Consider the following 14,272-nt stretch of genomic DNA (forward strand, 5'->3'; position numbering starts at 1 on the left):
ATATTTGGATAGTGTAGTGATTACTCAAAGTTATTAATAGTTTAAGTACGACAGGTCTGCTTAATTCTATAATAACGATCATTATATGACTAAATAGGTCTGTTTGATTTAGGAGATAGCAGCTCTATGGGGACCGCATAAAAAATATCCTAATCTGAGTAAGTAGGGTTCTGCCCTTTTAGGATAGCGGTCAATCGCCACTGTTCAGTGACCAAGACTGACACGCTTGTGCTTAAGAGATTGTATACTCGGCCGGTACAAGACTCAGGATGTTATAGGAATCCGAATGAACGAGAATAACATAAAATAATGAATCTAAGAGAATATTCAATCATAATCTAAATCAATGTTAAAGAAAACAAAATAACTTTATAAATTTTTTATAATTGGAGTCCGATAAAACGAGGATAAATACATTAATATTCTAAACCACCTTCAATCAAATTGGAGTCAGATATGAGCTAATTATTAAAGTAAATCAATATTGTGCACTGGAAAGATCGAACATACAGTGAACTTTCATCCACCAGTGGACACCTCCATTGGACCAACTGGGTGGACCTTACACTATCTAGTATAAAAAAAGTGAATGATGGGCAGTGTAAAATATTACCTTTTACGCAGAAATATTGTATTGGTTATGTTGCTACACTAAATAAAAAAAAATTCAGAAATACATAAGTAAAAAAACTTAACACATACAAAACACAAGGTTCCCACTCTTCCATGGACACCAAATTCAAAGGCTTTTTAAATCACTAATAATTTTAAACGGAGCACCTTTGTAATTCACACCCCAGCATATATAGCACCATGAAAGTCCTTCCTTTTCTTAACATTTCGCTTACACCTAATATTTACATTAAAATGTAATATCTTACATTTTAAAGTCATGTTCAAAAAAACTTTAATACAATTAGGTGAATTCAACACTGGTAATATTCAAATGTGGTTTCTAAAGTTTTAATAAAATGCATTATTTGTCAGTTCATGTATAAGATTTAAATTTAAGATCTTTAAATTAAGAATTTCTTAGCATTTTCTTTCAGTTGAAAGCAGCACAGTACAATTGTTAGACTATAAACTTTAAATTCAAGCCCTTTCAAGGACCTATGTTTGTTTTGAAGTACTTTTCAAGCCTTGAATTCATGTCTGAAATTCAAGTACTTTCAAGAACTGTGAGAATCCTGAAAAAAAGTTGACAAATGGAAATAAAGCAACAGATACAAAGTAAAATAAATGAATGAATTTAAAATAAATACAACTAGAAGAAAAGAAGCAACACATCTAGAAAACAACTAATAAAAACAAAATGCAGCATAAAAGACATGAGGACCACAAAATAACAAGTGCAAAATAAGTCAAATACATTTAACAAAGCAATGAAAACTAAAACAGTTTTTATAAAAACTAAAATAAATTAAAACTAAAAAAATTAAATATTATTAATAATAATAAAAAAAGAAAAGAAAATGAATACAAAACATAGAAATTTCAAATATGTTTTGCACCTTCATATATTCATGGATATATCTTCGTTCATATCTTACCTGTGCAGAGATCAAGTAAATGTCTAACTTGCTCTAGGTCTAAACTACTAGCTTCAGTTGCACCCTTCATCAGCTCCAGCTCTGCCTTCAGCACCAACAGCTCAGCACAGCTACAAAACAACAAAACATGCCAGTCAATCTGCTTGTAAATCAGTTTTACTCAATCCTGCATGTCGTTTCTGGTTGCCTTGTTGACTTTACTGTCAGAAACACACATTTAACACTCCCACACACATTCTGCTTGTCACACTAACAGACATGAAGTACTCACTGGCTGAGTGTCTGTAGTTTGGTGGCCAGTTTGAGAGCCTCTAGACACTGAGCTTTAGCTTCATGAACGGCTCCGCTGCTGCTCCTGGTGATCACCATTCTCTCCGAGCACACCAGCACTTCACTCAGCAGCAGCCACTTAAACACAACACTGTCTCCTACAGATAGAAAACGCAACAAGTTAAACGAAAACAGCAAAAACATTTCTTATGGATTTATGCAGAAATCGGTCCACAAATTGGTTGTACCTTTATCCACAAAGCGAGTGTCAGTGTTTGGTCCAGGCGCTCCGTAAAACCCGTTGCCCAATAACATCATCACCAGGCTACACAACAGCTTCAACCCTTCATATTGAGCAGTGTCTGGAGTCTTTAGACCTACAACACACACAATTCACAACATTAAATCACATGTAGCATATGGGTTTGTGCAGTGCTTAAATTGTAAATAAATAATTTCCAGAACAAAACCAGGAAATAAAAGTTACCGTGAACGATGTCTGCCACACAATTTGAGTTTTCCTGGAACATGACCTTACCAAGCAGTTATAGTGAAAATAAAAGCATCAAATTTCAGAACGGTTTTTAATATTTTGAGCAATTTAACGTTATGGGCCAACCATGGATAAAAACCAACATTTAGCGACAAATATAAGTCGTATGAAACATCACTATTTAGTTTTTACTAATCTTCAACAAGAGCCTGATTTTAATCGTAAGAGAAGACTGATCAAAGGTAAGCAAACAAGTATTAATGGAGTGGGTATTGAGAGTGTTGATCAGTATAGGAACTTGGGAACTGTTTACATAATAAAATGTCCTTTTCTGTTAATACTAATATGTTGTGTAAGAAGGGGCAACAAAGACTATACTGCTCACAGAAATTAAGATCTTTTAATATAGATAAATCACACATGTGCATGTTTTACAGTTCATACATTCAGTCATTGTTATCCTTTTCTTTGCTTTCTTGGTTCAATTCTCCAAGTGTGAAAAATAAGAGTTGTTTGGAGAAAGTTGTGAACCTGGGAGAAAAATAACAGGGAGAAAACAGATGACCATGGCTCAGTTATACCATAGACAAGTTTTGAGTAAAGTTTAGAGTATTCTGTCAGATGACTCCCATCCTATGCACCACGAGTTTTATCTTCTTCCTTCTGGTATTTGATATAGAACTCCTGTTAGTAAAACAAATCGATTTATACTTTCATTCATCCCCTCACCTGTAAAGTTTTTAAATTTAGGGTACAATTTGTATTGTATAATGTGCTTTTGTGTATTATGTGTGACATGCTTGTATGCTGCAACCAAATTGCCTTCAGGAAATGAATAAAGACTGACTGACTGAAGAGCCTACAGTCAGATCTTCAGTCATGTTATCTGGCTGACTTGACTCGCTTTGCTTCTGTCTCCCGCTATCCTGATCCAGAGGTGCAGTTTCATCTTCTCAAGATGTCTTTTGAGCAGGTTCATTATCAGATTTACTCGTGGTTAAAAAAAATATATGCTTGACTGTCTCTTTGGCATTTTGAAAATACAAATATTATTTGGGTATGCCAATATGTCATTATTTTCGCTCCTCATTGCGTGTGAAACAATAATCACCAACTAACGAAAGTGATTGAAAGCTGATCAGTTTGAGAATGAATGGACCAAAATATGGAGGTATCAATGGAAATGTTCTAAATCAAAGAAAATGGAGGTAATTTGGTTGGAAGAGTTTAATAAGATTCTTTAATCACACCCTCCCAGAAATCATATCAGGCTGGAAATTTGTCTATATGCTGGAGAAAATACGGAAATCAAAAGGCGAATTACAATCACATTTTCTGGGAGTGCTCAGTTATTAAAAAATATTGGAAAGAACTACACAATGCCTTACAAGATATCTTTGAATCTGTGATACCCTTTGATTGTAAAACTCTATTTTTTGGACATATACCTGATGAATGGTTAAAAAGAGATAAATATCTAATAAATATTTTATTGGTAGCTGTCAAAAAGAGCATTACCAAAAAATGGTTGTCCCATGAAAGTCCTACCCTAAATGCATGGATGGAAATTACAATGGAAATCTATAGAATAGAACAAATTATCGCATTTGTGAATCAGAAAATGGAACAATTTATTTCTTTTTGGGAAAAATGGAACAATTATGCAACATCCCATAAATCAAATTTTTTTCTTTTAACCTAAAATCGGAAGGATCACTCCCTACACGTACATAGTTTTGGTGTTTATGTGTATGCATATCGTATTTTACAAGTTTATTTATTTATTTTTACCTAATTGACATGTATCTGATGTAGGTGTAAAACTTTGAAAAAATAAAAAAGATAATTATAAAAAAATAAAAAATAAAAAAAACTGATTGGTGGAAAGGGACTACATTTGTGTACATGCGCACACAATCCAATCAGCTTTGCTTGCTGTTTTTTCTTTGACATTTCTCACACGCACCCACACACATACACAAATTCACCACACAAAATTTAATACTGGATCAATTAAAATAAATACTGGAGAGCAAAACACGAATATCTAACATTTCCCGGAAGAGGATCCGGCAAGTTGGTTTTTCAATTTACATGTTCTCCTGATTTTCATAAATTAATTCATTTTCCTTTACTCATAGTAAAGACAAGTATGTTCAAGAGACTATAACCATATATTTATTGCATTGAATATGTTATCTGTTCTTTATAAAACACAACTGATATAGTGTATAAAGTCAAGTTTTTTAATCTTTAAAAAAAAAAAAAAAAAATTCATCCAAAATATAAAATTTCCTCATTTACTCAGGTGGTTCTAAACTTCAATATATTTATTTATTCTGTTGAAACGAAAGTCTAAAGAATACAATGAACATCAATAGCTGTTTTTTCCAACATTTTTCCTCCATGTTCAACAAAAGAAAGAAACTCAAACAGGTTTTGAACACATGGAGAATGAGTAAGTGGTGAAAAAAATCATAATTTTTGGATGAACTGTTCCCTTAAGCCACTATGTAAAAAACTGCTTTTAAACATGCAAGCATGAAATGGGATAGAACTGTTGTTCGCTGCATCTACATGTGCAGTGTGTGTACTAGACAAGTACTGACCCTGCTGCATGATGCTCTGGCGTAGCTGTGAGTTCAAAGCCAGTGTGTCCAGACTCAAGTATTCACTGGCTGTCTGCAGTGCTCGAGCCCTGAGCAGGTACCAGCTCTTAGAATGATGCTGAGCAGATTCCTTTATCACCTCCATCAGGCAGGACACGCCACTCTCCACCTAACAGAGAAGGAGAGAGAGAAATGTTACTAACAGTATTTTAATAATAATAACTATGAATTTGTAATAATTCCATAATTACTTTCATATATTCTATTTACTGTAAACATTACAAATGTTTTGGCAATACTTTTGTCATGCCAATAAAGCAAGCTCGAATTGAAAATTTAATTGAAACAAAGACAGAGAGAGAAACAGACCAAGGACAGATACTGGTTTTATCAGAAATTATACCATTGAAATAAGATTTTCTTGGATTAAATTGAATCACAGGTCCACAAACAGTTGTATGAATGAGTATTACCTGTCCTAGAGCATAGTGTAGCTGTGCTTTTTGCAACATGGCCAGCATGGAGATAATAGATGTGCCCTCAGAGATGGTGACAGATGACAAGCTCTTTTCTGCTTTTTCTAAGTCCACCTGAAACATGCAAAAGTTGTTTGAGTTTAACATGAGCTTTTTATTTTATAAAGTAGAGCTTCATGATCCAGGATAAACCTAGATTCAATGATTTTTTGATTGTTTATTTGTTTAAAATGGAGGAGTCTCCAATCAATTTGAGTTTTTTTTTATTTATTTTTTTTAACAAATTGTTCTGAATATATATTTTAATGACTGGCTCATAATGTCTTTGCTTATTTTATTACTAAACGTATCCATTTTCTTTTGGAAATTACCAGTTCAGAATCCATACACATTATTTTTAAATCGATGTAAAATTTATTTAGATAATGCTTACATGGCACTAACAATGTGAGAGCATGTGATTGGCCGAGCATGTGATTGGCCAAGCATGTGATCGACTTCCATGATCGTATGAACTCTGCCAGTTACTTATCATTTATCTGACTCTACTACCGGATCAATCAAAAACTGAGTAGATATTGATTAATCTGGTTATGATTATCGTTACTAAGAAGTCATATAAAAAAATAAAATAAAATCACCTATATAGAGGAAATCAAAAGTCAAATCACCTTTTAAAAGTTGCATGCTGCTACACAAAGATTGCATTATTCAATGTATGATTTACCTTTTAAAATGTGATCTGCTAACTTTTGATCACTACGGTTTCGGTTATCATTAGACTACTTCTAAATAACAATACAATGTGTCTTAACAGCCTGAAGAAAAGAAGTTTGGGTCAAAGGCAGTTTTGAATGTTCCACTAGTTTTAGCTGAAATTAGAATTCACCTGTGCAAGCTGCGGTGAACCCAGGTAAAGCAAGATCCTGGTAGAGTGGCAGAAGGCATTGGCACTACTCTGGCCATCACCAAGTACATGGAAAAGGGTGGCAGCAAGCTGATATCCCTCCAGAGCTTGCAGGTGCTAAAGACATATTTGTTATTTATTAATGAGTACAAATCTCAAACACTTTACTGCATAGTCAGTAATGCAGGTGTACACATACCTTGCCCATAAGTGTGTATAGGGCAGCCATCAAAGTCATGGAAGAAGCTGTGAGTTTAGGGTCTCTAACTGCAGGCACAGCCCCCTTGAGGAGACTCCGCCATAGAGACAAACATTTATCTAGAGGTTCACTTTGCTCTGACACAAACAAAAATCAACCACATTACTAGATTAGTCTATAAACCAATACAATACAAATGAACGCAGTATAGAAAAATGCATTATTGCATTGTGTTTGAGTGTGTTGGCTTACTGCTGTGAGCCAGCAGGTTGAAGCGTAGTCCATCGTAGACTAACTGGCTCTCTTGTGATTTCTGTTTGTCCTCGTACTCCAGATCATTTGTGGGAACAGGATCCATATTCACATCTCTTTTATTCTCCTCCTGCACTGCACACAAACGCTTCTCTGTGTCCACAGCCTGTAACACACACACAATGAATACGTAATATAAAATGTTGTTTTTATAGTGTTTTGAGTATGTACAGTGTGGTTCAAATGATGTGCTCTGTCTCTTATGCTATAATAAATTAATTATCGCAATCAATTTGTTTTTTAAATTGACATGTAGATTAAAATTAGTGCTGGGAAAAGATTATTTGCAATTTATCGCATACAAAATTAAGTTGACAGTATATGTGTGTATTATATATATTTATTACGTGTATATATATATATATATATATATATATATATATATATATACTATGCACACACATACATAGAAACAAAACTATACAAAACCAATTTGTTACATCACAGGTGTCAAAGTCAGTTCTTGGAGGATCACAGCTTTGCACAGTTTAGTTCCAACCCAAATTCAACACACCTGAACTAATTGAGGCTTGTTTGAAACCTAGTACACACTTTATTTTGATGGTCCGTTTGCAAAATTTAGGCTACATTGCATCTTCATGTTATCTGATGAGAATTAGGCTGCATTTACACTGCACTGTTTAAGTGACTCAATTCCGATTTTTTTCTCCCATGTCTCCCATATTTCCCAAATGGAAATGTATCCGATTTGAATCGGATCTGTGTTCTCCTGTCTGCAGTGTAAGCAGGTAGATCGGATTTTCACCTGTCAATGCGAGTCGCGCATCATTAAAAACCATAGCGAATGACGTCAAGTCTGATGCTTTCATTTCAGAACAGACTTCAGCAGATTCCCAAACCTTTAATCTCACACACGAGGACTTAAACAGCTTTTATACTGTCATATAGCACAGGTATTTAAGCATGTTAACAAGAGTGAGAGAGCGCAATGTCCGCCACGTAACCAATATAACCAAATATAAAACTAGTGCATACATCACAGGCATAAATCACACCATGGACATTACATTAAGATGCCTAAAGGTTTAAAAAAATTATATATATATATATATATATATATATATATATATATATATATATATATATATATATATATCAAAAGAAGATGGACAAATGAGAACATTTCTGTCAAACTATAGTAAAACAGCTTGTCAAAAGCTGTGAACAGATTACATACAGGAATAGAGGAAAGAGCACTCTTTAATTATCAGCTGTTAGTCAGCGCCCACTCTTTTTTTCCTGGTCATTGCGCCTTTGCTGTGTGCTGTGTAAATGCAGACAATTGGATAAGAGTCACTTTTAAAAGATGATGTAAGCAGGTCATTAAAATAAATAAATAAATAAATAAATCGGATGCAGTCACAAAATCGTAATTGACCATCAAGATCTGCAGTGTAAATGCAGCCTTAGTTGGCAAGTAGACTGATAGGATGGGGTTAGGGTTAGTTTCTAATAGTGTAAAGGTGAGTTTCTTATAGTCAGTTAAATGTCTGTTGAAGGAGCAGTATCAACACATATTAAGCAGACAGCCTACTAATACTCAAATGGACCATCAAAAAGTGTAACAGAAACCCACAGGTAAATGTGTTGGAGCAGGGTTGGAACTAAACTGTGCAGGGCTGCGGCCCTCCAGGAACTGACTTTGACACCCCTGTGTTACATAGATCTTTAAAAATATATACAATTTGTATCATACACATTTATTTTTTATCCAAATATAAATTCTCAAATATATGCATGCAAGTGTGTATTTATATACACACATCAATATACACGGTACACGAACATATCACGTCAAATCAAACATTTTTGAATGTGATAAGTTTCTGCCCAGCACTAATTATAATCATCTATATTTGCTAACAAAACTCATTTTAGGCATTTAAGAACAATTAAAAATATATTTTATTTAAGCGTCCACATTCATCACAGACCTCCTGCAGGTTAGACTCAAGAGTGCAGATATAGAGCCACAGGGAAGCGTGGGCTTTCTCATCCTTCAGCCTATCAGTATTCTCTGCCGTCTCTGGTTCTGCTTCCAGCAACCGCAAAGCCTCGTGGGTAAAATCAACTGCTGAGCTGATAATAAATAAACAAAACCAGATTTTAGTTTTCTGTATGTAATATATCTTTAATCTCCAGCCCTGTTTTAACCTGGTAGTTGCTGATTTTTTTTTACACTTTACTGCATTGTAACAAAAACCAAAGACTATGATCAAAATTGTACTTTGCATCCACATGCTTTTCATTTGATCTTTTTCCCGCTTATTCAAAAGCCTTGTAACATGGGTTTATTTTCTTCAATAGACCTTGTAAATCACACAAAAAACTACCATAAAAACAATAGCCTTAAAAAATCCACAACACAAGTGGACACAAAATAAGCAAACACTATAGTCTTGATTTACTACTTCTAACTAGGGGTCCGTTCTTCGTATGTGGATTACTCAATTAGCTGGATTTCATTGTTGACGATTTGACATGATTCAAGATCATTTCGTTCTTCAAAACCCATAAAAAAAAACCCAGCAACTTTACTGTGAAGTAAAACTAAATGAATTGCTAAATACTTTTGGCTCATGAAAGTTTAAAGCATGCAGCCCACAACAAACATAGAATGTTACTGCGTATCATATTTAACAAACGGTTTCCTACAAAGTTTATGTAATTTTGCTCACATATAATTGAATAGTAATCAGATGATGTCATTACGCTGCTGTGCCGTCAGCCAAATGCATTGCTGATCATGATTGAGGATCGATAGATCTGTCCTTCACAACACACGCAGCAATCTCAGATCAGTTCATCCAGACATTATTCTGATTTGCAAACTTGTCTTTAAAACCAAATTAACCAAAGATCAGTTATCTAAAAGATCAAGGATCTGCAAAATCATCTTAGATAATTTAAGCAATGTACGAGGAACGGACCCCAGATCACTGAAAACATGCTAATATCATGTTTATTTATGTTTTAATGCCATATCTGCAGCATAGGCTATGTTTATGCTAACACTTGTACTAAATATTCACTATATTTAATCATTCACTCACTGCAAAAAAAAAAAATATAAAAAATTATAAAACAATGCTGATGAAGTCATAAGTTGCTTCAGTTTAATTAATGTTAAATATTCTAAAGTTCCTCTAGAAAACACAATTTTAAACATAACCCTTAAACATTTTCCTGAATAAAAAGGCTCTAATATAACTTAAAAATATTAAATATTATTAAAATATATGTTATATGATGAAAATATTCTTACAAGTCAAAAATATTTTTTCTTCCTCAAAATGTATGCAAGTCTCGAGTGGCCATCTCTTATGTACAATCTGATCACGTCTATTTTAAAAATGGTTATTATTTTTTCTCCTAACACCATTTGAAAACAGAAATAATTCACCGTGTTCACCCACCAGTCAGTCTGCTGGCTGAAGTCCTGATAGCACACAACCTGTGCCATCTCACACAGATACGTAGCTCTTCTTAGTGTGTGTGGGGTTTCTTCATGGCAGATTTCCAAGAGGTCGCAGAGTGTGTTGTAGCGTTCCTGTGCTGTGTCTCCAGTCTGCTCCTTATATACACGCAACTCCTCCTCTAACAAACACATCATAACCTCCTCATCCACTAAGGATTCTCCTAACCCGTCCCTCAGAGTCCTGAAAAATGTATTTGTCATCTTAAAAGGCAATTAAGAAGTATAACGGAAGCCTTATTTTAAAGTGCAAGTTACCTCAGGCGTGTGTCATCCTCGCCTGCTCTGGCGGCATCACACTTAGTTTTGACCCACATCGACACAGGTTCAGTGAGATGATCCAAAATCTGTGAGCCCAAAGCCTGAATCCAGCGAACAATCCAGTCCAGAGCCTGCTCCAGATGGCCTGCGCGGCGACTACACTGCACTGTCAGCATGAAACAGCGGTTGACCTGAAACATTCACATGATAAATGTAGTCATAAGGCTTATCTTGTCAAATATACATTTTTTAAAAACTGAATGTACAACTAGATGTTCAGAAGTCAATAGGTTTATAATACATGGAAGACAATACTGACACAAGGAAAACTAAATTTTGTTGCTGTTATTAGTGGGTTAGTTGTTTGTTTGTATACACTGCAGATATAATGTATATTATGGTTTCACAATTTCTTTTTTCTAAAAACACAAAACTCACTTTAAAATATGAACTGAATAAAATAAGTTTGCTTATTAAAAGTAAACGTTCTGTTATTTATTATTCATCCACATGTCATTGCAATCCTCTGAGACCTTTACACAAATTAGGATACTTCATTTTCACACACAAAAATGAAATAATTAAAATAAATAAATAAAAAATTTAAAAAAAGAAAGAAACTGTAAAATTGGCTGTTCACCAATGTTTACTCAACCTCATCAGGGTGCATGTTTACTGCGGGTAGTACAAAGTGAGCAGTGCAAAATGCAAATGTTGTATTGCTTGAAGTAAATTTTCACTCTGACATGAAACACGGGCAAATTAAGTTCCTTTAAAATAAACAAATAAATAAAAGTGTTCTTGGAGCTTTGTGTGATTACAGTTCACATGGACTGTTTTGACAACATTTTGGTTCCTTTTCTGAACTTTAAATGTCTTAGGGCCGGTGCTGTTGATGAAGGGTCAAAAAAATCTCTCTAACTTAATCTACAATAACTGAATTTGTGCTCTGAAGATGAATGTCTCAGGTGATTGGAACAACAGAAAAAATGATTACCAAAATAAAATAATAAAAGCAGGTAGTTCTTACCCGATCCATAGGAAGAGAGGGCGGGCAGTCCTTACAGAGCTCCTGACACACAATCATCGACAATCCAAAGGCTCCTTCATACAGCTTCCTGTTAAACAGCTCGTACACCACATTATTCACTGCACACACTAGAGAAGGGGGGAAAAGAGACATATAATATACTTTTATTTCAAATGTAATTTACTATTATTATTATTACAAATTAATACATATTCAGCATGGACATTTAATTAATCAAATCCAGAATGCAGACATAACCACTGCAGTAAAACAACATCTTTCAATAATGGAAACTTTCACATTTAAAATGGAATCCTGAAAAATAGCTTTTTCAAAACAGCAGTGATAAATGCTTCATGATTACAAAACGGCATATTAGAATGATTCTGACACTAAATAAATATTAACCTATTCACAGACTGATTCAATAAGAACTCAGCAAGCTTAAAAAAACACCTACCTGCTTTAAGCAGCAAGTTGTCATTATTGAGTGTCCGCAGTTCAGCAAGCATACGTCCTGCGGTCGACCGGCAGAACAATAGCACTCTGTCCAAGGTCTCGCCCACAGACACCTTTGAAAACAAATAATAAGTGAATTATTTAAATGTGAGACCCCTCAAAAACAATTTTATCATAGTCCACATGAGAACTGCACCATTTTGACAAAATCTGACTTTGGGATTATTTATTTTTCTGTGATATATATTGCGAAATGAATACAATTTCAGCAGATGACTCGAACAGCTCTATTTGGAATGAATGGGATCATTTTGCAGCGATATACAGGGCAAAGATTAGAGAAATAAGCAGTGCTTATGGTCAAACAGTAGCCAGATATTCAGGTAAAGTAACTGAATAATCAAAAGTAATGTAAAATAACAATATTTAGTAACAATCTTCATTCATTGCTTAACTTTAATCCCAACTCAACATTGCAGATACTGTGATGTGATTATTGCCCTACTGCAGACAGTTTAGCAAATTACCTGACATTGCGATATTTTGTTTTGCTGTGATATGTTTTGCGGTATGAATACAATTGCAGCAGATGATTTAAATAGCTCTATTTGGAAAGATTACATTCATTTAGATCAACTGGAATGATCAAGTCTGTTTTTATGCAGAGCATCTGCACAAATTATAATAAATTACAAGCAAAAATAAATAAACAAACACTGCTTTAAGGTTTTACGGTAGATCCTAACAATATTTATGTACAGAAATTGAACAATTAAATGTAAAATAACCCGATCATCTTTGTCTAAATAATTAAATGTAATATACATGTAATGTTTTTTAATCTTTAATAAATAATCTAATCCTGCGCTGTGACTATTGCAGATACACACATTGCTCAATCAACCCTTACCTGAGAAGCATGAAGACTATCATATGTGCAGATGAAGCCCTGGTAAAAACTGAAACAAAGAGAGTATTGGACCTGCAGCGAAAACGAGTTCTGGAAAATAAACACACAAGACTTTAAGAAAAAAATTCAACCCAATCAAAGAGTATCAGTGAATTATTACACAAGCATACCTTTTGCTGTGCAAGCAGAAATTCCTGATATTCTTCCAAAAAGGAAAAACAAGCCAGCAAAGTGGTCACATCCATTCCTTTACACTGACTGGCTTCCAACGTCCAAACCACCAGCTGACAAGCCTCTAACAGGGCATGAGACTCTGAGCTGGACATGGCACAAGGCAACATCCGGAGAGCACGGGCACATTCAGTGAAGCTCTTACTGCATTCACCTCCAGAACTTAACACACACTGCATCTGCACTGCCCGGTCTGCCAGACCCAGAGCCGAACGCAGGCCAACGTGGCCATTAACCTCCTTCAGAGTGCCTCGCAAGAGTTCAACAGCCTCAGGTGAAAAGCTACTTTTGCAGAGCAGTTTAGACACTTTAAATGCCACCTCACACCACACAGCCAGCAGTGAAGAAGTTGATGCAGAGTCCTGAGGATTGATGAAAGCACCAGAGAACAGCTCACGCAATTCAGAGGTCAGAAAACTCACATCGTCTTGAGTAAAACCTCCACATGATCGTTCGTACTCCACTACTGCTTCCTCCACGAACAGAGGAACTTTGGATGGGGAAGAGGACGAGCTGGAGCCCTGTTCAAGGAGTCTGAATGTTAAAGCTTGCAGCTGACAGTGGAGTCTGTCTCGTGGAGGGAGGGTGGAAGCACTCGGTTTGTTAGAGAGGAGACTGTTCCACAAGACTGCAAAGCAATTCCGCACCAGGACATTAAAGTCATCAATCTATCGAAAAAAAGAACAAAAACAGGTGAATATTGAAATATAGATACATTTTAATACTTATCAACAAACTTGTTTGGGGTGTAAAAATATAAATTTCTTTTTAATTAATACTTTTTAAAAACAAGAATACACTAAATCAAAAAATTAAGTTTTTTAAGCACTAAAATCAACATTACACATACACAGTATGAGGTCAGCATATCAGTTTCAGCAAAAAGACTTATATGTGATCTTAGGGCTATAGGCCTGTTAGGAAACTTGGTTTAAAAAAAATAACCCATATTATGGATTGTTCCATCAGTTAAAAATTCAGATGGATGGTGCTGGTTATGAAGGACAAGACTGGTTTCCACATGGCAGGCGCACTTAAGAAGAGTTTAAACTAGAAGAAAGTCATCATG

At 34.9% G+C, this 14,272-nt stretch overlaps 1 protein-coding gene across 2 annotated transcripts in view; it reads right to left on the minus strand.

Moving 5' to 3' along the window:
- espl1 (extra spindle pole bodies like 1, separase) overlaps positions 1-14,272 on the minus strand; it is a 32,023-nt gene that overhangs the window by 16,073 nt on the left and 1,678 nt on the right. For both annotated transcript variants that reach the window (XM_087257700.1, XM_087257699.1), the window contains exons 4-18: positions 13,143-13,871; positions 12,973-13,062; positions 12,064-12,175; positions 11,604-11,731; positions 10,571-10,764; positions 10,254-10,496; positions 8,772-8,916; positions 6,757-6,922; positions 6,505-6,641; positions 6,288-6,422; positions 5,396-5,512; positions 4,923-5,091; positions 2,069-2,197; positions 1,822-1,978; positions 1,551-1,660 (exon numbers count right to left, since the gene is read on the minus strand). In XM_087257700.1, the coding sequence (XP_087113826.1) occupies positions 1,551-1,660; positions 1,822-1,978; positions 2,069-2,197; positions 4,923-5,091; positions 5,396-5,512; positions 6,288-6,422; positions 6,505-6,641; positions 6,757-6,922; positions 8,772-8,916; positions 10,254-10,496; positions 10,571-10,764; positions 11,604-11,731; positions 12,064-12,175; positions 12,973-13,062; positions 13,143-13,871 (2,761 nt within the window). The remainder of the gene's footprint in view (positions 1-1,550; positions 1,661-1,821; positions 1,979-2,068; positions 2,198-4,922; positions 5,092-5,395; positions 5,513-6,287; positions 6,423-6,504; positions 6,642-6,756; positions 6,923-8,771; positions 8,917-10,253; positions 10,497-10,570; positions 10,765-11,603; positions 11,732-12,063; positions 12,176-12,972; positions 13,063-13,142; positions 13,872-14,272) is intronic.

The sequence above is a fragment of the Danio rerio genome, chromosome 6 (genome assembly GCF_052040795.2).
Source record: "Danio rerio strain M-AB ecotype USA chromosome 6, GRCz13ab, whole genome shotgun sequence".
Lineage (NCBI taxonomy): Eukaryota > Metazoa > Chordata > Actinopteri > Cypriniformes > Danionidae > Danio > Danio rerio.